Genomic DNA, 26,263 nt, shown 5'->3' with positions numbered 1-26,263 from the left:
AACAATTATCAGAAAAGAAAACTGGCTCAATGAGCCACAAGTAAGCTTAAAAAACTCACCTGAGCAGAATCTGCATTGACAGATCCTTGACCACCGAGGGAGAAACCTAATTTGGAAAACATCTCTGACTCTTTTGTTGGCTGAGTATTAGATGCAGATACTTCATTTACTGAAGAACCTTTCCTCACACGCCTTGAACCTGCAGCCGTAGAAATCTTCCAAGCTTCCTGTAGCAAAACGTGAGCCACTCGTAAATTCTACTTGGGGGGAAGCTAAAGTAGAAAGTTGCCTTCCCTGAGGAGTCAGCGCCTAAGAAACATGGCTTTCAGCTCACCTGCCGTCTCTGTGAATCTTGTTCTTCTTCTGGAAAAAGGTACTCCCACATCATCCGATACATTGTCTCAGTCAAGTGAATTTTGAGGGGGTAAATATCAACCTATATAAGAGTAAAGAACAACACATTAAGCAAACAATCATGTACTAAGAATTAGATTAGAAAATTATAGTGATCAAGATAATTTCGATTCTTGAAATTGGTAAACAGAAATACTACAATAATATTTTTAACTGTAAAAGTCTTATCCATGCAACCACTTAAACCAGATAAACTCAAGTACCCATTCGATGTAAAAGTGTGTAACCGATGGATTCTTTCTCTCTCCCAAGGACACAACATAATCCCTCTTAAGTTGCATTATTTAACTTATGTCATGTACTTTGTGTATACTTTTCTTGGGAAAAGAAAGTAATCATCCGCTGTCTCGGGATTTTTCAGTGTGACAATTCCCTTGCAGGACTTCCTCATTTTCAAGGTGCACTTTTATCTTTCTTAATTAAGGTCAACAAGCCCTTTTTGAGGGAGAATTGAAGATAAAGATAAAACTAGGCTGTAAAATATGCAACGAACTGTTCACTGTAAGAGGAGAAAAAAAGTAAATAGATAAAAGAGAATGAATTGCTGCAGCCTATCCACACCCTCTATGCAACCATCGTTCATTATATGTTCTTCTACAAAGCTAATGGAACATAACCTCGAACTCCTGTCTGATAACTTGTTTTCAAAGCCGAATTTGCAAAAGGAAAAAAAAAGAAAAAAAAAAAAAAAACTCTTTCTTCTTTTTTGTTCATCCATGTTAAGGTATTGGACACAAGTTCAAAGAGTCCTTTTAGTTTGAAAAACAAAACATTTAAATTGATGATGCCATTAAATCAAATATTTCTTAAGCAGTTAATAGTTAAAGAATTTTTGGTTCTCGAACAACTGTTTCCTATAGAAGAAATGCACACTAAAACAATTTAATACTAAATAACACAAATGCCTATACTAAAAAAATTGGAGAAAATGAGGGCACTTCAATTACCTGGAACATTTCAAGGAGCGAATTTCCATCCCTTGGAGCTCCCTGTTTTGCATCCACTCGAAGCATGACTAATCTGCAGCCATTAAAGAAGATTCTGTAACTTTCTGAAAAATCATATGAAGCAAGTAATACCCAAATTTCACAAGAAAAAACAGGAAGCCCATTTTCTAAGGGGGCATTATGCCACTTTCGAATATCTGACAATACCACTCTTGCATTTAGACTTTCTTCAAGCAAGTACATCAGCCTTATGCACAACCAGAGAGAATCAATACCCATAATGGCGTGAATCTGTTGAAGGCCTTAAAATAAAAAATGTAATGCATCTGATCAAGCAATGATTAAAAAAGATCACCCAAGATAATTTTAAAAATTGAGTTTTGATAAGGAGAGAACCTGTAATACATCTGGCCAAGCAATGATTAAAAGAAAAAATCTCAGAAAGAACGTATATGAAGAAAATAAAAAAGGCAAGATATTTAAAATATTTGATACATAGATAATTTCTTTTTGTGTTTGTGTGGGTTTTTTCTATAAACAGTTATCATGGCTGCCCTGTGTCCAAACATTAGCCGTTTAACTGCTAAGACAACCATCTTAATTTGGTCACTAAAGGCCATATGATAACATTCTTTTTTTTTTTTTTTTTTTTTTTTTTTTTTTTTTTTTTTTTTTTTTTTTNAAGCGTTTGATAACTATTCATGCTTCTTGTTTCTCATTTTTCAAAAATTATTTCTAAAATCGTAAAGAAATTTTGAAACAACAAAATCAAGTTTTTTTTTTTTTTTTTTTTTTTTTAATCAACAAGAAACAAAACTGATGAAATGACTAATGAGAAAATGAGTGAATAATAAGAAAATGAAAAGAACAGAAAAATAAAAGCATGCCAAATGAGACATAAATCTTGGATAGAATATCCAACAAAGAGGTTGGCGAGAGCATGCAAAGAAGAGGCCTTCAAACAAGCCTAAACGAACTGATCTAATCAAATATGAATCTTGTTGAAAATCCTTAGATTTCTTTCAAAACAAACTGTCAGTGTAGTAACTTCTAACCATATCGATAAGAATGATGAAGAAGACAACTTGCTCTATAGGAATCTGAGGAAGCACAAATAGTTGGTTGGATTCTTTGAGAAATTCAAAAGGCTAGCCTTAATTGATCCAAAAAAAATGAAGAGCCATTAAAAAGGTCAGCCTTAATTGATCCAATAAGTGGTTGGATTCTTGTTTCTATTTTGAGTTTTTTTCAAAACAAAAATGGAAGTATTATTTTATCATTTTTTTCTTCTAAAATGCACAATAAATATCTAAAAAAATATATAATAATAACTTTTTCAAAAACAAGTAATAGTTAACAAACATAGTTTCATTAGAGAACAAAGAAACAAGAAACATGAAACGAGAAACAAAAAACAAGAAATATAAACATTAATAGATATGCCCTATACTACTCATGGATGCCAAAGTAGGCAACAAATTCTTAGTGCGTGTTTATGAGGGCTTATAAATCTAAAAATGCTTTCTCAATAATTGGTCTGTGTTTGGTTGAAAATTTAAGGAGTGGTTTGACCAATGAAGGACGTATATGAAAATTTATCTTTTTTTTTTGGATAACTTCTAAAAATAAATAAAAAAACAGTTTGATNGTATTGAGGGCCCCAACCCCTTTAACTTTGAGGCACCTGCACCTGTCCCAAAGCTATCCATCAAGGTTTTTTCTTATTGAGAACTCCCTTTGAAGATTCGAACACACAACCTCTGCATAGGTGTTACTCAAAAGACTGCATGATTTAGCCAACAGGACCAACCCTTGAGTGATGCAGCAGGATTTGTGGTTAATCTTGAATGACCAAGTTGATGTAATCTTAGAGTGACTAGGGAGAGTTTTCTCCAAGAATCAAATCAAGTATCTTTACTATAATGAAAAGATGAATTCTCTATTTTATAGATGATTAAAAGCAAACTAGGAACTAAAATCCAAATAGGAGATTGAGAAGGAGAAATAAAATCTACAAAGAAACTAAAAAGGACTAACCACGGAATTATCCAAGATTAACTACTAATCCAACTACATAATTGCGGGCACACTTAACCATTTCACAAATTTTGTGAGGTTGAAAATGATGATCTTGAATCACCCAAAAGCATGGATTATATGAGAACTTCAGAAGGTAATTAGCATGTGATCCAACAAAAACCAAATACACGGGATAGGGATGTAACCCTAGACAGACTTAAGACTTTCACCAAGATGCAGGAGAAACAGAAAAAAGAGATGAAAAAGAACGTACTTTCCCCATTCTGGTGGAGGATTCCATGCCGACAGAAGCATGTCAGACTTGGCATTGGGCAAGCAATTTCGCAGAACAAAATATTTTGTGGTAAACTGAGCAATGCCAACATCTTTGTAATCACGGTCAAAATCATAGAACTGTAGTAACAGATGTTAACCATGTATTAACTACAGTAATTAACTATCACCATAATTGAAGAATTAAAACAAAAGTAATGAATAGTGTCCAAAAAATAGCTATAATGATTAAGCATTATTTTAATAAATCCTGTTCTCGAGCGAATTCACTGCAATCTAAAAATACATCTTATTAACTTTTACGGCTCAGATTTCATCAATCCTTTTACCCTGGTTAGTTTGTAAAAATTTTAACAGTCAAACAACCGTGATATTTCTTGTCTAAAAGGATAGAATGAAACACCTAAACCTAGAGACAATTACTAAACTAGCCCAGTTATAACTTTATTTATTATTATTACTATTATTATTATTATTATAGAAACGTGAAAATGTTTTATTAAAGAGGGGCGTACGAAAAGGAGATGAGATATCCCACCACACCAACTAGCCCAGTTGTAACTAACAAGAATTCTTGATAATAGGATTTTAAGATAGAAGCTTGCTGAAAGAACGTCTTTATAAAAAAGCATTTTTAAATTCTCCCTTCGTCCTACTGGTTTCTATTTTTAAATACTTATTTGATTTTATTATTATGATATGTGTATATATATATATATATATATATATATATATATATATATATAGGAACTTAGAAATGAAGGGCATTTTAGACTCTCACCATGTCATTTAATTCAGCTTCTGCAAAAGATTTACCATCAACAAGCATGCTCCAAACTACTTTATCAATTTTCAAAGAAATCCGCATAGCATACGAAGGACTTTTGTTCTTCTCCTTCTCCATCAATCGTATCTGAGCAGCTTTCTGAAGAGCCATCCTCAACGATGCAGATGCCATCTTCCTAGACTTCTGAGCATTCACAAGCTCTCTCTTTAATGCTTGCACCTGGAAGGATGCACTTTGATTATATATCTATCGAGCTAAACGGTAAGACATAAGAAAAGTATGGTCATGCACTATCAACTTAAATGTATGCGGGGAATATCATATAAGCAAGAAGTCACCGACTAGGCTGCCACTACCACCTAAAAAATGTCCAAGGACGTAGATTGTAACTACATGAAAATCGTGTTTTAGAGAGACAACATATGCTAAAATACCAAAATCACAATCCACGTTTAGTCATAAAATGAAATAACAAGAACAGTCCAAAATTTTGCTCACCAACAAGGTCTTTCCACCAGAAATCATCCACATCTCACCATCTTTTTCTGGATTTAGGTCACTACCACCGTCACAAGAGAGAGAGAGTTTTCTAATATCATTAACAAGCAACCTCCTTTCCCGTTCTTTCCTTTCAAGGTTGATTTTTGCAAGTTCTACCTCCTCAACACCATCAGGGACGACCTCATCTGCTTCCTCTTCAACATCTTCACCATCTTCCGAAGGAAATGAAAGACTACTATTTCGAGGCCTGAAATTACATGCATCAATTACTAACTCCTACTTATACATGTACAAGCAAACTAATCAAATAAAAAATATATTTATATATCATGTACTGTTGGTATTTTAAGATCTTCGCAGTTCATGTAACTCACGTATAATAACGGGGAAAAAAACTAATAAGATAGTCCAAAATTCTAGCATGCCCAGTTTACCAATAATTTTAATAATAAAATACAGACTTCAAAGAAAAAAAAAAACGGTATCAACTCATAATGCTAGATGGTATATAATAGTGATATCTGACAATATCATAAATAGAATGCAACAAAAGTAATGGCCTTATTGCTGTAAGCTGCATTGTACCTTGCCAAATCCTCGACTCAACTTTTGAATTAATAAAAATGTATTACATAGAAAAAAGTGAAATAAATATTGGAAAGATTTATACAAAAATTCAAATGGTTGCACCAGGTAATGCCAAAAAAAAAAAAAAAAAAAAAAAAAAAAAAAAAANACTTCGAATGATTGCATCAGGTAACACGAAAAAGTAGCAACATTATACATAAGTTCAAATGGTTGCATCAGGTAATGAAAAAAAATCTACGTAATTCCAGCCAAAAACAGCAGCATGTAATTATAACATTATGATTCCCGAAAAATACAGATAGCAATAGACAGAAATTCATCCACATACTTGGGAAGACGTGCAAAGAGAAGGTTTGTTAACACGTCAAGCATAACTTGAAACTGACGAGAAGTCATTGTTGCTGTTATATTTTCAGAAGTGAAAGTGAGCTCTTTTAACGGCTTCACCTACAACAAGATCATTCAAAAACACATTAAGGTTTGTTTAAAGTTTTACAGTATATTTCTATCTTATATTGTAACTTTCCAAATACCAATGAAAAGTTCGGTTTCCCTTGTAACGAAATAGTATCGACAAAAATTAAATGCACGTCTAACAAACTTATGCAGCATAATTCCATGATAAAGATGTAGCCACGGTAAAGAATGCTCTTCTACATGTAGAAACTGTATGTTCCTCATCATGCGTGGAGATCCTATTAAAAAGATAACTAAGGTAATGCAAGAGAAACAACAAACCTTTAACTCTGGAGTGCCACCCTTGTGCCTTGTGTATCGGAAGTACATGTCACAGGGCATAAACACTCTTTCAAGCAAAGCTCCAGTTCGCTTTACTTTAGGAGAACTTAGAATTTTTGGGAGCCACTGCAATCCAGCCCCTGGATCAACATCAGTTGGTGCAACATGAGCCTGAACATGCTCTAACATCACCGACAACTCCATCCGTTTCCATGTCATTTGAGGTTCAGACTCTGTAATCTGCACATTCCCAGTACCAAGAGCCTGCTCTATCATGTCATGACCCACTTGGAGGACTGAATGGAATGATCGCGCTAAAACACGTCCACTAGCAGCAGCAAGCAAAAACCTACCCTGTTTCAGCAATAGAAACAATATGGATCATCACTAAAACATCTTTGCATTTGACGGAAGCAACAAAATATATCGTTATTTTTTTAAATATAGGAAAGTATATTTCATTGATATGATTAAATAAAGAAAAGGGGAGAAGACATCCCCATTTAAACACAATCCAAATAAAACCTGAAATTCAATCCAGAGGAAATGAGAGAGAATTGTAAGATGTTAAACATGGATTAAAAAGAAAAATTCTGCTTCCAATCTGCTCGAGTTTTTGGGTGAAATGGTGATTTAAGGGTAGGGGATCCTATGTTCAAACCCATGTCATGTTATTTCCTCTCCAATAATATTGATTTCCACTTATTAAGCCTTTAACAAATTTCTAAGCTCACAAGTGAAGGGAAGTAAAAAATTGGTAAAAGATAAAATTTACTATTATCCATCAACTTAAGCTTTTGGGTGAAGGGGTGATTTAACACAAGAAAAACTTCTTATTTCACACGTTCAAACTATTTAGCCAAAGGAATAAAGGGATTAAAAATTCTATTATAATTTTTTTATAAGCAACAGAAAACCTTTCATTCCAAAAGATCAAAAAAGAACAGCATAACGGGCCAAGGGACAATAAATCCCTTCCCCTACAACAAATATTCCATTCTGTTTCAGATAATATACGATAATATGATTGACCGCTAACTAAAAACAAGTGTGAGTAAAGCAGTTTGTGGAACGTTCTCATGTTGTACATAAACTAGTTTTCCAGAACTTTTCATTCTGGTAATGGAGTGATGACGATAAAAGAGCACAGAGAAATATAAAAAGAAGGGAAGTTCAATACATGCATTGGATTCTAATTGTACAGCACTTTGAAGCTCGAATGCATTTTCCAAGGGTTAAATTACAACCTTCATCCTTTTTCCATATAACATACAATGGACAGTAAGATCTTAAATGGCCTTTTCACTCTCACGTCTTTCACCCATAAAAAAAAAAAGTCTTATTATAGATATATATCTTCCTGGTGAATAATAGCCATATAGTTGTACTTGAGCATTACATGCAAAAGAAAAATAATCAAACAACTTTTATCAAGAATTGTCTACAGAAAAAGCATTAATCAACGGAAGGAACGAGAACAATATTATTTAGCAGGATATTGGTTGCATGATTCAACAATTACTCACAATAAAATATATAGAAAAGGCAAGATGTAGAGACCGTTGTGAATTTAATGCTCATAAAAAAGTTAAGGACTCTAAAGGTACTTGTTTATCTTACATTAGCTTCTTCCGAGTGTAAATTGAATTGTGGCCCCACTACATTCACCTGGAAGAGTCGAGTCCCTTCATCCTCTTCGTCATCTAACTTCCCATTCTTTCCTGAAAAAAAAAAAAAAAAAAAAAAAAAAAAAAAAAANTTTGTCAACTAATAACTCAAATCAACTTTTTCCAATATGACCCCACATATCCAAGACACATGCTTCAATCACTGCAAGGTTCATCATCAAGGTAGAACTATAATGCCATCAACTTTTTTATAAGAACTATAATGCTACTATTCTGCTATAAACAAAAGCCACTGTTTCTGCTATAAATGAATGCTCAAGATGTACCAGGTGCAGGAGATAATTTCTCCCTTTTATCTGCAGTTGATAAGTTCTCTCTTTTAACGCAAGGCATGGTAGCTGGTTGTAATTCCAAAGTCTCTGACTGTGATGTGGAAGAGGCAACTGTACCATCATTGTTAGGGGGCTTAGAGATCCCACCATTTTCACACACTAGAGTTTTATCATGCGGCTCGTTCTCCTCAAGTAGTTTCCTCTGAGCATATTGTCTTGAAGGGGAAGGCTTCGGAGGTTGAAATGCCTTGGATAGACCACCAACAAAAGACCAAACAGCATCTCTGTTCTCAATTGTCCATAACAGTTTGAGTCCATAAACAAAAATACGTTGGCAATTATCAGCTACTACCACACTGTATCCATCATCATCACTTGGATCAGTTCGTGTATGCTCATCACTCTCACTCCCATTTTCAAAGTCAGACCTTACATATGTCATCTCAAGGTTTCTTCTTCCAGCCTCTTGCCAAGCTAATAACCTAGCAGGGTCGGCCTTTGGCGTCTGCCGCCTAATTGTGAAATAATCAGACGACAAAAGGAATCCATCATCACGATGTTTTTCAGTTGAACTACTCGTACTGTTGCCTTTCTCCACAGGGACTTTATCCATGGAAGCAGACTGCGTATGTTTTCTGGTCATTTGAACTGCTTTTGCAACACTGCTGCATTTTTCTTTATTTATAAAAGCCTTTGGCATATGAAGATCAAGTCCTTGGTAGACGAGATCAAGGGTATCCCGCTTGCATTCAAATGTATATTTTTGCTTTCCCCGACTGTAACCAATTTCATATTTCAGCTTCCCCATACTAAAAGTCAGTCCTTTTGCTGGATCGTCATCATCTAATGGCACATGTCTTATCTCAGGAGTAGTAGCATCAATTCTCAACATAAACTCAGTCATTACTTTGTCCATTGCCAAATTACCAGATCTTACAGCCCTAGGCACACCAAAACGGGTCCATCTAGAGAAGGTACGGAGTTTGTGAGGGGGTATGTAATTCAAATTCCAGAATTTAACAATCCAAGCAAGATCATGAGCTCCAAAATTCAGTCTTGTAGAACACTCAGTAGTTTTGTCAATATTATCAAACAATTGTTTCTCATCCAAAGGAAAAGGGGGTCTAAGAGAAAAATTCCACCGGAGTGAGAGCGATGTTGATCTAAATGGATCATAAATTTTTTCACGAGGTTTTCCTTCAATGGGAAGTGCATGTAGATAATGGTTCAATGGTGTTCCAGACTCACATTCCCAGTCCATATTTACTTCAAGGGTGAAAACTGGTGCTTCCAGTAATGCAGCAGAAATGCCTGGAGGAAGTTTTAGACCACGAGTATTAGCCATACTCACCAAACTGCTGGTTACAATCTTAAAATCCTTAGCAGAAACAAAGACGCGACCATCTGACTGCTGGATCTCCATTTGACCAGATAATATTTGGAGTTTATCAAGCTTTTCATAAGGATCGGTAGTTGCAAGAAAATTCCACCGTGTCTCAGAAAAGCAGAAAGTGATATTTCCATGAATGTAGTACCTCATATCATCCCACCATGGTAAGCTCTTCTCTTTTTTTGGAGGCTGAATAAGTGGACCGGGATTCCTAACACTAAGATTAGCCCTTCGTAAGGCCACAGTGAAAGCATAACTGATATCAGCAAAAGCTGGTTCATATCCCACTCCAAAAGATAGCTCTACTTTTTTAAAATGTATGGGCAAGTTTGAATATGTCTTCATAGCAGGAGTTGTACCACTAGCAGAGCGTAGCATCCGCACCTTTCTCCATTTCCCAACGTACACATCTTGGTGTATTTGAGGTTGAAAACTCGTAGCCTAGTTGAAAATCGAAATATAGTCACAATCACATGAAACAAATACATGAATTTTAGATGAAAGGAGCATATGACTGCTACATGTAGAATGTTACAAGGCCAGGTGACTGGAAAAGATAAGCTGTAGACAAATGTAGGGCAGAGATTCCTGGGGTTCAGTAATCATGATAAAATTAAAAGTCTGAATACCCTATTGACATGTTCCTTTTATTGTACATAGTTTTCCCATTTCTGGGATAGCCATAAAAAATAAATAATAAAAAGTGCTAGTATGTTAACCAACCATTCAAAGGGGGAGGACCCTCTAAAAAAAGAATAAGTTTTATGTTAAACTATTTTGCTTGCAAGTATTCAAGAAAGCCCTGGTTTTCATTTCCCTATATAGAATCCATCATAGGGAAAGGGTCCTTGTTCTGTTTTGTTTCCCAAACTTTCAAACATTGATAAAATACAGCATAGGGAAAGGGGCATCTCAAAATCACATCTCCAGCATACTGGTCTGCCCACTCTGGGCACAAGCAACAGCAGCTGGGACGAAGGTATATGTCAGAAAACCTAGCATAGGTATATTTGTCCCTGCTCCACAATAAACTTTCATTTTTTCCAAATACCATATTTTGAGGATGGAAGAACTATACACACATTAGTTAAAGGAATTACGCTTATCAAACTTCCAACTATGGCATATCTATGATGAACAAACATACCAGCCTGCTGCCCTCTCACCTTACCCCCACTCCCCGCNAAAAAACGTGCATCTAGAAAGCAAATGAAGGAGTCACAACAGTGGTACGCAGGTCATACAAATTACCTGTTGTGCCAACACGAGACAACCTTCACATTTACCAGAAGTTGCAGAAAATAATGGAAATGTGTAATCTCTCAGCCGAACTGCAAGAGAGCCTGCACTCAAAAGTATATTTCTCCCATAAAGCCGCGAGAATGGTATGTTTTTTTGCAGACAGACAGGATCAAGCCTCTTTAGGACGTCTATCATTCCACTATCTCCACCATCAATTTTTGTCAAGGTAACATCTAAATCAGTAGCAGAAATGGACATAAGAGAAGTTCTAGCAGTGCTAGGTTTAAAACCAGACTGGAACCCTCCACTACAGGCACCTGAACCTTCTGATGGTGATAAATTCTGACAGGCTCGATAATAAGATTGAAATGACTGTCTATATATTTCTTCTCGCATTCTGAGAACATCTGATGGATTTTGGGGATCAACTTCAATGCCATTATAGTATGCCTTCCTGTCTTGAGTAGATTCAACTGTTTCAGCAGTTTTTGGAACGTGGTTTGCTTTAGAAATTAAATCGTCAAGAAATTTTAGCCTAACAGCCAATTCAGCAGCTTCATTTTTCATTAGCTGATAGTGTTCATCAAGCCATCCCTGCAATGGCTCCTCCTCAATATCAGCAGTTAACTTGCGTATGTAAAACTTCAAACTCCCAACTTTGGTTGAACTAGCTTTTTTAGCTTTTGCGCTTTCTTTCTTCATTGGAAAAAAAAGAGATGTTCTAGCAGCAGTAATAAGCTTCAAACCACGCAGCATATCCTCAACTGAATCATCAATGGCGCGTAACTGCAACCGGTATGGCATGCAAACATGTATGTCTAAACCTTGAATAACCCAGTCCCAAGTGGTAACGGGCACTTTTGTATCACATGTACTAGTAGACACACGAGGAAAACGTGAAATCTGCATTCTGCTACTTTTGAATACTCTAGAACCATTGAAACTAAGTAAAAGTCCTTCTAGAAGTACTCCTATACGTGCATTTTCAGAAAAAATCGATTGAACCTGAACAACTACATCAACTCCATCTCCAGCCTGAGCATAAACTCTCAACATTTCCACATCAACAGCAAATATTGATTCCTTTTTCTTGTGTTTATCAAGCTGCCCTGAATCAGATATGGTTTCTGTCCTTTGTTCAGATTCTCTTTCATTTGAAGCATCTTCAGTATGTATGTAATTATCTCCCTGAACCTTTTTGTTATGCACAAGTAATTTCAGGTGTAGTCCGAGTTCAACAAGAGATAGATGAACATCAGGCTCCCACCTAACTGAAATATCGGTAGCACTAAAAAGGGAGCATACAGAAATCTCTTTGAGACCCCCAGAACGCCGTACAAACTTAGCATTTTGCATGTCAAAAAATGTCAGTTTTGTATCTTTCCCATGTTCCTCCAAATGCTCCTGGTATATTGACCTAGCTCTCTCAACTTCAACCTGTGTGGACTGTTTCTCCTTGTTCAAACAAAAACTGAGATGAAAAATATCGAGAGCTATGGAATAATTCAGCTTTTTGCATTCATCAGACACTGTAGACATCACATTTGCACAACGAGGTGTGCCATCAGCATTGATACTTACAACAACTTGACCACCTTGTGATCCATAGTAGACACGTTTAGGATCTGCAACAATTGTGTTCTCTAAACCCATATCCCCACAAAAGGTTATGGAACATCTTTCAAGATTGAGTTTCAGAAGTTTGGTCCCTTTCCCTGACGATTTAGTTGAACGGTCCCCTCGGTTTTGTGCAGTTTTCTTTCGAGAACCAGAGAATTGTTTTAAAAGTGATTGCAAAATCATAGCAGTTGAAACAAGTGATTCAATACGCTGGAACGTAAAATAGACACCCATACCAGTCACATCAACAAACAAAACCAGTTTGCTTCTAAGACCCTCTTCTTCAGATGGTTCAATGTCCTTTTTTCCCCAGTCCAAGCTTATCTTAGCTATGTGTATCAAAGAACCTGAATTTGACTCCACAGCGAAAAGGCTTTCGTTCAAGCATTCTTGGTATTCATTGGCCAGGTGCAAATTTAGTTCACCAAGCTCCATGTGTACTGCAGTTCCCATATTTGATATATTATTTGCAAACACATGTGAAGATTGTGAACAGCCCTGCGACAACATGAACAAATGAACATGGCACATGCTCTAAGTAATTAACTAATGATATATTAAATAATATAATATGAACACGGCCACATTAATCAAGCTAGAATACTTGTACCACGTAGCATTGCATTGATCGTATTCATCTATTTAATGACCCTCAATGAAAGATGATATGGAAAGAGATGCGGTCTTGTTTGCATTATTTTTCATTTTCCAGTACCAGTGGGACAATTTGACTTTTGGGCGTATATCTGATTATTTTAATTTTAAAAAAATAGAGATAGAATATTGCAGACAACAATGAAACTGCAATTGCTTCCAAATCAAAATGAACCTATAAAGAACGGTCATTCCTGCAGAATAATTACCTCAACCTTCCAACTATAAAAAAAATATTTAAGAGCACACAATAGATTCTCTGGTAATTCCAAGATAAAAGGAAGAGAATAGATACAAGCACATTACTTACATGATACAACGGTGAACCATCTATACTATAGAGCACAATAGTCATCTCAGGGGCTGAGACCGTACATGTCCACATGATGGCTTTGGACTCCGAGGATTGCAGCTTTTCAGAAGGCATTTCCTTCCTCAGAACCATCTTCTTATTTCTGGAGGAATAGAAGCGCAACCATGGCTTCAGTCTACTCATTATTATGTTGCACTGAGTACCTCCCAACTTTAAGTCCACTTCGGCCCTAATAGGTGATGCTGACTGAAACATAAAAGAATCATGTGAAAGAAGGATAAAGTTCAATCAAAATGACTCTTGATGATGGGTGTCACCAATTTAAAATTTAGCTGCTTAGCTACTATACATTATGAGCAGCATAACAGTGATGGTTATCATGGGCTGAATTTCTGTATCAAATAACTTATCATGTTTCAATCATGGCCACTATGGAAGTCAAAACTTTGATCAACCATTGACCGTCTTTTACAAGAAAGGAAGGCTATATTAGATGATCTTAAATTTCAACTGATGCAGCCATGACAGATAGGAAAATGTTGTATAATTTAACAGAAAATGATTCAACTACAATTTGACAAGACAAAGACCAAACATTTGTTAAAGCTGAATGAGCATCAAGGAAGAAACATGATTATGAACGAGGTGAAGAAAATAAACAACCTTAAAATTGTAATTGAGGATACTCACTTGTATTGGAACATAAACAAAGGTAACTACATCGACTTTCAGTATCTCCAGAAATGAAGTGCCAGCCTCTCTGAGTAGCTGAGATCGTACGAAAAATGGTCACAAAGATTGAGCAAGCTACATGACAAATATTTAAAACGAAGAGCTGCAAGTTTCTGAAACGACAAAAGTTTAAACAATACATGAATCTCACTGAACTCCATTTGAAGATCAAGACGTGCAGTCTCTCCTAAATCCTCTAAGCAGCGTGATTTGATTATCTTAAATTGAATGCCCATGATGTTGTTTTCAACAACAAGCTCATGCTCACGATGCACAAGCATAACATTCAATTTGGGAAGACTGAAGGAAACCTATCAAAGAAACACTCGTTTGTTAGTTTCACATTATAATTCACTACGCTGTGACAAATGCAACCAGAAAAATACTTACAGAAAGACAGTGAAACAGAGCTGACAAAAGCTCACTAATTAAATGATGTGAGCTGTGGGCTAAATGTAAATAAAATTTATAAAAAAAAAATAATAAAAACTCAAATTCTGAATTGGTACAAATAAATAAATAAGACCTTGTTTGATAACTATTTGGCTATTGATTTTTTTTTTTTTTTTTCAAAATGAAACTTACAAACACTACTTTTACCCATGGTTTTCTTTGTTTTGTTATCTACGTCTTGGGAGTGTTTCATAATCCAAGCCAAGTTTTGAAAATTAAAAAAAATAAAAATAAAAATAGTAATTAAAAACTTATTTTTGCTTTTGAAATTTGGCTATGAATTCAAGTGTTTCTCTACGATAAATGAAAACTATTGTCAAGAATTATGAGAAGAAAACAAGTACAATTTTAAAAAACCAAATAGTTATCAAAATGACCGTAAAGAATCAAGCTTATTCATAAACACATGCAAATGTTCATCGACTGTTCGAATATTTACAGTTATCAATTGATTTTATTTTCTATCATTCAGATTCGAGAGAGAGAGAAAATATAAATATCTTGAAGTATGAGCTAAAAGAAGGAAACACGAGCATGCTATGGGTCTCCCTGTTGTGCTCCACCCATGCATCTATTCAGAATCAAATTATGATTGGCCGGAGGAAAGGATGGCAGTAGTCTGTTTCCAAATAAAGAAAACCAGGGCTGAAAACAAATGAAAAGATAAATTTTCTCATAAATCCGAACTCCTAATCACAACATGTAGCTTCCACATTAAAGTGGTCCGGGATTTTCTTCAATAGTTCTAGAACACTATATCAAAGCCTTCTACCATTTTGCCCAACTAGCTTGTGGTTGTCCAAGAAGATGCCTAAACTCATTCTGAAAATCTGATCCAATTATCTTTAAGGAGATCTAAAGAGAGAGAAATAGGATCTTTCTTTGAATGTTAAAGAGTGATGGCTCGTTCATTTTCAATTTAGCGTTGGAGGGTACTTCTGTACTCTACTTGGCCTCTTGGCTGGGTCAGGCTCCAAGTTATTCGTTTATTATGAATACAATTGTTTCTCACTAAAAGAACGTATATATCAAAAGATCCTCAAAGGATTCTTCCCATACATCTACTTCACAAATTTATCAGAAGTTTCTTGTCACCCTTTCTACCACATTCCTGCAGTTCTTTAAATCAGAAACAAGAGAATTTGTATTGGTCAAAAGAGGAGCTCATACAAAACAACGAATGAGCTATTCCCAAACAGCTAAAGGATTGCAAAAAAGAAGTTCGAATTGACATTAATATGCACAAAGCTGTAATACAAAAACTATGGTCATAGAGCACCCATAAAAGGATGCTAGCATTTTATCAAATTTTAAATAAATAAATAAATAATAAAAAGAAAACTCATGACCTACATTCCTCAACAAAATTTCCTACCATAAAAATCAAAACATAAGTTTGTTGAAATATATATAGACATAAGCGAGGTAAAATCTAGTCAACTGCTCTATGGCTCTACCGTTATATTCTAAAAAGTAAGCAGAATAAATAGAAAAGTGCAGTCAGACTGAAAACCACTCAAGTACTAAAATGCTTACTGGTTTAAACAAGACAAGAATACATAAAAAAGAATCAGAATACAACCTTTTCTGGGAAAACAGAGGTATACTTTGAAATTGATGCAAGTGCTTGCTTCTTCTGTGGCTTCGCTGGAGGGAGAGAATCAGCAGTTGACTCCACAGTTTTATCAGAGGGAAAAGAAGAGTCAGTCCCCTTCTTGCTTTTTGAAAATAGCTCCTCATTCAAGTTCAAATTGACCTCCCCGCAGGTGACATCAACGTTCTTAACAATTATACCAGCTTCCCTACGTCAAAAAATAAAACAAAATAAAAATGAAATCGTTCTACCAGATATACTGCTTTAGAAATCACGATAATGAGAACATTACTGGAAAAGGAAAAAACTAAAAGATAGGAAAACGTCATAGAATTAACAGGCACATGCTTATGAAATAATTAAACTACAATTTGACAAGATAAAGGCCCATATTTTTAAAGTAGAATGAACAACAAGGAAAGAATCAAAAGAAAGTACCTGTCATGACCAAATTCACTATACAAAGAGAATTCTTCGCAACTAAAAGGAGCAGAAGATTTCTCCATAGTGGCAAAAGATGAATTGACAGCTGATATACATTCCCCACTGCTTAAGTTGGATGTCTGTTCACAACTAACTCGTGGTTCACCAATATGCAAAAATATAGGCAAGATTTGTAACTTGACAAATAAATTCGGTCTCGTTCCACCATTTTTTGATATATCAATGCTCAAATCCTTAACTTCAACGGTAGCTTTGGGAGTCTGCAATGTCCCAAGATCCAATTGCACAAACAAAAAAGAAAAAAGAACTATAAGAATAACAAATTAACCAAAAACTAATATTAATAGAAGACAAAATGGCACAATAATCAGTTCTACAACGTGGGTTTCAACTGAAAAATCGTAAATAACATTGCAAACACCAGTCTCAGAACTTTGCATACCTTTAGAATCAAATCTGTTACTGAGACTGACAAATATCTAGCAATATTGGCTACAACCATCCACTTTCCTCTGCCTGAAGTGCGGGTTTTCCGAGGCTTAGACGACTTTGGTCTTCCTTTACTTGAAGGCCTCATAGTAACTTCTAAGTCACATATCAATATCTGTAGCTTCGGATCCCTAGAAATAAACCCCACGCCAAGTTTTACTAGGGACTGGCGCAAACTCAATTTAATTTCACCAACTGATATCGTTTCAATAGCACCCTGAAGATGGATAACAAAACAAATCTCACAATCCCATCTGAGTGTTGACCTCCTAATACAACAGAATAACATCCATTCTTCTAGCAAAAGCACAACGTACATAAAACAGCAAAGGAGAAAGCACGTCAACAACAGGTAGTAACTGATAAACTAGTCAACTTTGATTAGGAAAGCTATCAGTCTGTATACAGAAATGTACTGAAATACGTGATCAAGAAGCTGGAGTCAAAGCCACATCTATTGTAGTGAAATATCATATCCCAAAATAAAATCACCAGCAAAAAGATATCCATCTGAATTTCAGAATTTCCAATTTAGCAAACATCCAATCCATTGTTCTTCGGAACCTTATATAATGCAAGATTTTGATATTAGGATACCCCATTAAAGTTGACAGTCTAGATGAAGACTTTTGTGTGCTTGTTATGAACTGGGAGGTCGAAATAGCCAAGGAAGTCTACGCTACATTAACAGGGATAAAAACAAAAGGGGACATATGAGGTGAACAGCTGGTTTTCTTCTTTCCTTTTTTCCTTTTTTGGATTGGGTGGTCAACAGCTTCATCAAATTGATGATACCTCCCCTAAACTATAAAAACCGATAGCAAAACATCATTTGTAGACCATTAGGAAAAATTAGCTTCCCAAAATCCCACTTTTAAATTTAACATCTGCACTAAATAATTCAAATATATTAAGACCAAATTAACCATATTTTTTAAAAAACCAAAATGAAAATGAAGCTTTGACAATTAACCCTTCCCCAAATTTCCTAACCCATGCACACATCGCAAAGCTACACAAAAGAATGGAAGGCTAATGACTGTTACTAATACTATTCTATTCTCAAAAGGGCATGAGGCTTTTCAAGAGCATTTTGTTTTCGATCTAGACTGTACAATATCACATAATTAAATATTAAATGAAATTTAACAACTTTCCAAATATAAACAAAACCTTCCGAAACTTGATCACAACATCTCTTAAACATTTCCACCCTCCAACACGAAATGCCACTGAAGCTCCAACAACCCTGCTCAAAATCCAAGCCACCAATCTAGAAGCAAACCTGAAAAATATTAAAAGAATTTTTATACTATGATGAATCAGAATCGCTTATAATCCCAATTAAGATAATCAATATTGGTACAGTCTAAAAGGAAGTTGATATGTCTATTGGAAATTGGAATGGAATTATAAGAACTTGGTGAGATAGCAACAATTAAATCTTAACCACAAATCAGTAACAGAATTTTCACTATAAATATAGATTTCAATAAACAAAAGACAACCATATTCCTCGCTCAAGAATTCATTAGCACGACTATTCTGAATGCCGTACTTAATTACTTTCGTTATCTACTTGTGTTTCTGAATCTAGCTAGCTTCCACTAACATATGTACCAAAAGAGTATTCTACAGATTGCTCGATGTAGTGAAATGGTGTCAACTATTCACCCTTTGATATACGTTCAAACTGGAGTCTTTTTTGTAAGATGTTTTCTACTTTTTTCTCCCTTTTATTGTTGCTTTCTTTGTCTACACTTCATATACTTGACACTTTGTCCTTCTTTTCAACTTTTTTTATCATGTTTTGTTTCTTATTCAAAAAGAAATAAGAGATCAGACCATTTCTTGAGGAGACCAAATGACTTCTCATATATGCTTTTATAAACATCACATGTTGGAGGAACAAACTTCGATTGATTTTTTCATCCGAGCATTTTCGAGGATCAAGCTCATTCAAGAGTTGGATTGGAACTGTTTTTAGTAGCATGGTTTAGACTAGAGCCTTCCTCATCGTGTAGTCTAAGTTGGATTGATGTAGTTTAGATTCTGATCTGGATGGTGTTATTTGATGACTTTGAAGTGGGCTTCCTTATTTTCAGTTTAGAAAGAATATTTTAATCTTTAACAAATTCATCTTGTATTGCAAAGTACAGGAGTTCTAAGTTCACCATATGTCAAGCTAAAAACGACATATCTTCTCTCATATTTTATGGTCGATTAAATGATTCAACCATAAGTCAAAGCCTCAATGACCTTCCCTACCCTTCCCAACCCAAGGGAAAAAGTTGTGAGAGTACAATAATCTACTTGAAAATTTAACGATCAGTTCTCTAACGTTCTCCACAAATAAACAAATAACTGAAGCAACCATTACCCCTCCAGTGCAGTGGCATTGAGCTTACGAAGATAACCAAATTGACTTACACAGTCAAATAGGTATACAATGAACCAGAAATGTAATTAATTCAGGGACTTACATGAAAAACAGCCATAGTGTAATCGAAACGAGCAAGAATCCAAAGAGGAACTTCACAGGTGAAGCTTCCATTGCTGATAGGTAGAGTCGCAGTATCGGAAAATGCGTGGGAGAGTATCAGATAATCGAATTCCGAGGAATTAAGCAGAGAGCAGTCAGTACACATAACTTCATATCAAAGTGTATGTATCAGGCACAATTAAACCCTAGAATTGAAGTCCAAATTCGTAGAACAGTCAATAGACGACTGATCGAACAAGACTGTCTTCAAAGCGTAGAGATCGGAAGATTTGCATCCATTGGAGGCGTAGATCCGATCCGTAAAGTGCTCGGCGATCAGAGAAATGGCCGGCTGGCGTTTTTCTCTCTCCTCTATTTTGTAATTTTCTTTTATGACGAAAAATACGTGGAGGGGGTGTGGGGGGTGGGATCAGATGTGGGTAAGAGTATGATATGTCCGTGTGCTCGGCGTTGTGTATGGAAAAGCGTGCAGGAGCTGTCGCTGTTAGAGAATTTAAAATGCCGAACGTGTCCTCGATTATCCGACCCGGACGGTGCGAGATTGGATCAATTTTGTCAACGGCCGTGCTTGGAAGTTGAGATTCCGCGGCGGGAACCTTCTTTACCCGCCCCCCATAAGTTATAAATATATATATATATATTCCAATTTTGTAATTTATTTCTATAATTTTTAATTTTTTTAAATCGAGAACTGAGACAGGCAGCCCTCGTAGCTCGATTGCTAAACAGGCAGTTTTTCGAAGGGAGTGAACCGAAGTATTGATAGGAATACCGGGAGTTCGAATCTCTTTCTACCCACATCTCTATGTGCCCGTACCACTTCTATATGGAGAAAGATAGGCTTACTGCATTTCTACCAACCAACTCACTTGCCTCTCCCAACGTTGGGAATCCATCAATTCATTCGTTTAGGGCGAGAGCGAAAGCCTATGCAGTCTTTCATCTGCATCCGAAGGGGACAGAACTCAAGAATGAGACGGCAATGGTCCACTAGTAAACTCGTTCTTATATTGGATGCAGTACATTGGAATCCTGAAGCACCACCACAAACACTACCGGCAAACGAGAGGAGAGCCGAGTCGAGCTGTAGACAACTTACTTTGAACGCAGTAAAAGACGAGCCAACACAAGAGGGAGCTTCGGATAGAGATATGGAAAGAGAAGCAATGGGTGGGGAAGATTTGTTCTCTAAGCTGAGCAAAGTCAATGAGAAGCCCCTTCACAACTTGCATGCAACACATCACATGCCCACTAATTCTGGGTTGGCATTGATCTTTTCTTTACTAAGAAACCACGTTTTTGTTGGGCATATTAAAAGATTTTAAGTCCCAACAAACCAAGCTCGTAATTTCATTATAAAAAATCAATAGTAGCAAATTGAAAAGAAATGGCTAGGGCCACTCGAGCTAATAATCAACCGATCGATCTTCAAACAATTCCTTCAGACTACTTCGTTAAGTCAATGTAGTTTAGAACATCAACGAATCGAAGTTATAAACTTCACAAAAAGAACAGACAAAGTGATTTGGCTAATACAAACTCCAATCAATTTACTAATCTGGATTATAGTTGTTTTAACCGAGTAATCTGGCAATATTCGTCACGTAGATATTAAAAATCCAAAACAGCAGTTTTAATTTCACAAGAAAATACCCAAAGCTCAAAGCCAAACAATAGGGTCCAAACGATGAAGTGTTTTTAAAATCATTGTCCACCCTTTATTACAGTTAAAGCAGTACTTGTAAAATGAAAACACTGTCGAAACGCACGATAATCTTGACACCGCTCACTGCGGTCAATCCGAGTGAGAATACATGATAACTGTTCTAAGAATCAATTGTTTAAGCACCCAAAACAGAACCTGAGCTCTTGCGGCATTCCTGCAACATATCCAAGTAGAATTGGCACTTGCTAATGTCACTTCCATAGTGGTTCAGGCACTGCCAAGGAAGAAAACGTAGAAGAAAATATAAGTTAGATCGAGTCTGAAGATAATATGAGAATATGGCTTACGCATCTAAGCGTAAAAGGAAAAGGAAAATGTTGTAAATAACAATGGAGATGAACAAGGAACCTACATCTTGAAAGGACTTTGACTGAACATTACAAGCATCAGAACCTCCAGGATTGCTCGCTACTGAAGGTGCTGACGAAGGAGTTGATGAATCAACAGTCTCGTGCTGGATGACACGAGGACCCATTACGGCATCAACAGCCCTGTGAGCCACCGCACTTCCAGTACCAAAGGCCATACCTGCACATCAGTACAAAAAGGAAGTTAAGACAAGAGTTAGATAATTTATCGTGGGAAGGACATGTTTAGGAATGATTCTAAAATGGTTGAAAACACTATTTGCTACATTCAAAATCACTCCTAGACAAGTTCTTAATCAATCAAGTTAATTCAATGTTTGATTCTCTACTTTTCAACGTTATTTTCAGAAGTCAAAATTTCTGTTGAATCATTAAAAACATGTTTTAGAGTGACTTTGTTATTTCAAAGAACACTCAGATAGATGCCCTAAAAGAAAGTGCAAGAGCTTCTAAACTCACCTTGAGCAATAGTGGCACCAAGTCCTCCCAGCATAGACCCACCTCCACCACCTTGAACAGGTGCAGGTGGAGGAGCAGAATGAGCTGCAGAAGTCGAGTAATATTTAGCGACAAAAACAATATTGTTAGGAATAAATTGTCAAAAACATAGGGAAACACTCAGTTGAATATGGAAAAGAACACAACATTCATTCAAACACCCGTTGAGAATGATACATTCACAAGATTCCAGCTATAAAAAAGCCATTAACCACAAATTTATATCGTCAATTATAAGCAATTTACACATGAATAACTGTGGTAGAATAGTTCATATACATAAACGTCACAAAAAAGGGTACCTGTGAATTATAATTAGCGTGGAAGATGGACCAAAAGTATAGAAGGTTCATCTCCTTGGATTACCGACCCCACTACTCCATAGTTTTCAATCTCTAAAGTTTCACTATTGTAGTTTTAGGTTATTAAAGGCTTGTTTTGCATGCAATTTAGACTATGTCCTTAGATTCACTGATATTGGCAGATTTGCATTGAATGTTTTAAATTTCACTAAACCAAATGGACTCATTGGCAGATTTGATTTCTATAACGGTCATTAGCTTTTATAAATCCAAATTAGGAATTTGGAAGGTTAAAACTTTGATAAAGTATTTCAGATTATAAACATATATTTCATTCATGTTAAATTGAAACAACTTCATTTATAAACATATTTCAGTTAATGTTAAATTAAAATATCATATCAAAATGATGACTTTCTTAGCTCTATCATAGAGGAAGTTGAAACGACTCTTTCTGTCATTACAACTGATCTAATCTCATAATTCTTAGGAAATGTCTCTTGTAATTCCTACAATAGAGGATTTCTTGGTTTCTTTCTCTTTAAAATAATAAAGTACATAATGTCATAAAACAATAATTTTTTATTTACAAAATTTAAAACATAAAACATGTTCATAAATAGTTGAGATTGAACTTAATATAGATAGTAACTAGAACTGTTCTCATCGTTTGTAAATATATTATTAACATATTTTGAACAATAGTTTAAACTGGAATTCAATTCAACTTTTAGAACCTATGAAAATAAAGAAATCAAAGAGTATTCACGGAGAAGACAGACTTTTACATAATTCAACAAAAATGTTATTTACCACACTATTACTTGGTGTAAATTGACTATAATACTTTTACCTATAGTCACACCTCCCTCATTGTAAATTGGAAAGATCGTATTGAAGCATCATGAATAATGTATTCCTTTTGTAGATTTCAAACACCAACCATATTGTTTCTTATCAAAAAAAAAAAAGTTTTGAAAATTTCAGTTCAACTTTTTATCAATGAACCATTGTTTTCAAATTTTTGAGAAACATCCAACTTCTCAAACCCAAGACTATGATCTAAAACGTGAAGGTATTTCTATATATTGTTTACCACAAAAACATGTCTTGAGTATAGGCAAGTCTCCAAGGAGCCCGGGCTATAAGTCCCCAATCTACCATGGGCATGAGAAGGATAAATAGGAAACTAATAAAACACAGTGGAATTCAACATTTCTACCCCAAAATAGATATTGAAACACAGATGATTAAACTAAACCAAAGAAATATCGTAATACTTTACCTGGCGCCGGAGTATTGCGAGGTGGAGCGCGGGGGGCGGGACGGGAAGCAGATCGTCCTGCAACAAAGATTAAAGATTAACCACTTGCCACAAGCATCAGATAAATTTAATAAATAACAAAGCTCAAATATTCACCGCTAACACATGAGTTTCAAAAGCTTTAAGCATACAAAAGCTTCAAGCCCTAGATTTGCCCCCAAAATAAAAATGGTTGAAAGTCTTGTCGTCAAAATAAATCAATAAAAACGAAAGTTTCCCAAAGCCAAAAATCCAATCCAACAGTTCATACAAGAGCCACCGCCAGACATAAAATGAGGTAAAGAAACAAGGGAAAAAAAAAAAAAGCACCGAAAACAAAATCTGGCCGGATAAATTCATACGGACATAGAAAAAACGAGTGTCATAAGGAGATACGAAGGAAAAATGGACGAAACCCTCACCTCCAGAGCTCCGACGAGGCATGATTGCTGACGATGAGAAGCGACGACGGCTTAGGAGAAAAAGTAAGGGAAATGGCGTTGGCTGTCTTCTCTAGGGTTTGTACCGGATTTATCAACCATGCCTCATTATATACGAACCTACTTAATTGGAGTTTCGGATTAGTTTTAAACACTCCACGTTGACAAATAATTTCAGGCTCTAAATCGCGTTTTTTCAACCAATTAGAGATGGCCACGTGGTCCTATCTTCCCCTTGCACCACAAGCGAACTACCCAGAGCTGATGAGACCAACGGAACTAGACAGTTCTCGAATCTTCTCTCACGTAAATCCAATATAATTTTTCCCGACTCTTTTGGACATAAGATTTTGTTACTACAAAAAAATCCTTAAAAAAAAAAAAAAAGAAGAGATGTGTAATAAAAATAAAATAGAGATAACCCTATTAGACGAACACGACTCTTCACAATAGTATGATATTGTCCACTTTGAGTATGGGTTTGCTTTGGGCCTCCCCAAAATACCTCGTACCAATGGAGTTAGTATTCCTCACTTATAAACCCATGATCATTCTCTAAATTAGCCGATGTGGGACTTCCATCATCCAACAAATCCAACTATAAATAATTTTATAACATAAATCGTTAAAATAAAATATTTTGGAATAAATAAGAATATTTTTTTTTTGACATAGAACAATTTCTATCATATTCATTAAAAAAGATAATGAAAATTTTATCCAAGCTCCAAATTCGTTTACTTTTTTCGCATTTCAAAAACAAAAGGTCATCTTTTTTATTTGAGAGAGGATATTCTCCGTTCTAAAAAGAAAGAAGGAAGGAGCTGCAAATTTTTTTCATTAAATAAATAAGGCCGAGACATGATTGCAAATTTTTTTCATTATGATTATAGTTTTAGAGTAAGCATTACACAATCTCCAAGATCATTTTTTTAGAGAATAGATTCTCTATCTTAACCTGTTTTGACACTAAGAAATGCAGTGAAGTTATTTCTAGAAAAGAAATAGGGAAAAATTTTAAGAGTGGAGTTGTTCATTACTGAAAATTGTATTTCATACCTACAATTATATATTGTGGTGGACTCTAACAAGGTCGTTCAATGGAAAAAAAAGTAAGAATAAGAAAATGAGAGTAATCCAAATTTATCATAGCTATAGAAGAATTTCAATATTGGACTCAACTCAAAGGTTCATACTGTATGTACGATTTATCTGATCTTATAACTAGTTAGAATTTTTTTTTTCTAGTAAATCATGAATTTGTCTCGGACAATATTAAAACTCTTATTGAAAGCTTACGTCAGTTGCCAAACAAAAGCTAATAGAAATAATAATAGAGGTATTACTGGCATAACATCTACCATTGGATTCAAAAAAACATCTACTATTGGATTCAAAAAACCGTAGGCCTTAGGCAATTTGGCAACGAAAAAACTACTCGAATAAAGGAAAGAATTAAGACAGATATTAAGATATTAAGCATAACAATTTTTTTTTTCTTTGTTCTTGAAGATAATTGTATATATCAAAATTTAAATTTTAAAAATTGTGAATGTTTATGAAATATATTGATTTATTAAAATTCTTTGATACTATGAAAACTTAAAAAAAAAATTCAAATTTCTCAAATTTCTCACTTAGAAACCTCGGCCCAACCCCGCTACCTCCAATCCCCGCAAAAACAAATGAAAAATTTAGAGAGATGGAAAATGAAATAAGTAGCGGGTAGGAAGTAAAGAAGGTTCCTCTATCCCTACGGGTACCATGTTAAGAAAGCCATCATTCAAAAAAAAATTAGACTATATGATTAATCAAATTGACAAGAATAACATCTCACTTACCTGTCAATCATTGGGGAAAAAAAATATTGAAATAAAATGAACTGAAACAAGTAAATCTAATCGTCCCATTACAAATACTCATTCAAAATGAATAATTACTAAT

The 26,263-nt window shown here is 35.3% G+C and overlaps 2 protein-coding genes across 4 annotated transcripts in view; both read right to left on the bottom strand.

Annotated features, from left to right (window-relative positions):
* Positions 1-20,027, bottom strand: part of LOC111805433 (protein SABRE) — a 22,362-nt gene extending 2,335 nt beyond the window's left edge. For 2 of the 3 annotated variants that reach the window (XR_002816671.1, XM_023690533.1), the window contains exons 1-19: positions 19,663-20,027; positions 18,353-18,464; positions 17,133-17,396; positions 16,685-16,950; positions 16,235-16,454; positions 14,340-14,510; positions 14,158-14,235; positions 13,465-13,713; positions 10,890-12,998; positions 8,243-10,079; positions 7,909-8,009; positions 6,289-6,642; positions 5,879-5,997; positions 4,960-5,209; positions 4,456-4,680; positions 3,655-3,794; positions 1,362-1,434; positions 335-436; positions 60-227 (exon numbers count right to left, since the gene is read on the bottom strand). Coding sequence is in view for 2 of the 3 variants with exons in the window: in XM_023690533.1 (XP_023546301.1) it covers positions 60-227; positions 335-436; positions 1,362-1,434; positions 3,655-3,794; positions 4,456-4,680; positions 4,960-5,209; positions 5,879-5,997; positions 6,289-6,642; positions 7,909-8,009; positions 8,243-10,079; positions 10,890-12,998; positions 13,465-13,713; positions 14,158-14,235; positions 14,340-14,510; positions 16,235-16,454; positions 16,685-16,950; positions 17,133-17,396; positions 18,353-18,464; positions 19,663-19,733 (6,909 nt within the window). In the remaining variant the exon portion in view is untranslated. Of the gene's footprint in view, positions 1-59; positions 228-334; positions 437-1,361; positions 1,435-3,654; positions 3,795-4,455; positions 4,681-4,959; positions 5,210-5,878; positions 5,998-6,288; positions 6,643-7,908; positions 8,010-8,242; positions 10,080-10,889; positions 12,999-13,464; positions 13,714-14,157; positions 14,236-14,339; positions 14,511-16,234; positions 16,455-16,684; positions 16,951-17,132; positions 17,397-18,352; positions 18,465-19,662 lie in introns of those variants that run through there. The other variant, XM_023690534.1, reaches the window with a different exon arrangement.
* A 1,266-nt stretch (positions 20,028-21,293) lies between these two features.
* On the bottom strand, positions 21,294-24,448 carry LOC111804796 (coiled-coil-helix-coiled-coil-helix domain-containing protein 10, mitochondrial). Its single transcript, XM_023689586.1, has 5 exons — positions 24,302-24,448; positions 23,862-23,918; positions 22,236-22,319; positions 21,761-21,936; positions 21,294-21,622 (listed from the first exon to the last, which is right to left on the bottom strand). Exons 1-5 carry the CDS (start codon positions 24,321-24,323, stop codon positions 21,524-21,526), a joined length of 438 nt encoding a protein of 145 aa, XP_023545354.1. The 5' UTR covers positions 24,324-24,448; the 3' UTR covers positions 21,294-21,523.
* Between the last annotated feature and the right edge of the window lie 1,815 nt (positions 24,449-26,263).

The sequence above is a fragment of the Cucurbita pepo genome, chromosome LG11 (genome assembly GCF_002806865.2).
Source record: "Cucurbita pepo subsp. pepo cultivar mu-cu-16 chromosome LG11, ASM280686v2, whole genome shotgun sequence".
Classification (NCBI taxonomy): Eukaryota; Viridiplantae; Streptophyta; class Magnoliopsida; order Cucurbitales; family Cucurbitaceae; genus Cucurbita; species Cucurbita pepo.
The sequence above is the reverse complement of the archived record's forward strand: the minus strand, read 5'-3'. Positions and strand labels throughout refer to the sequence as shown.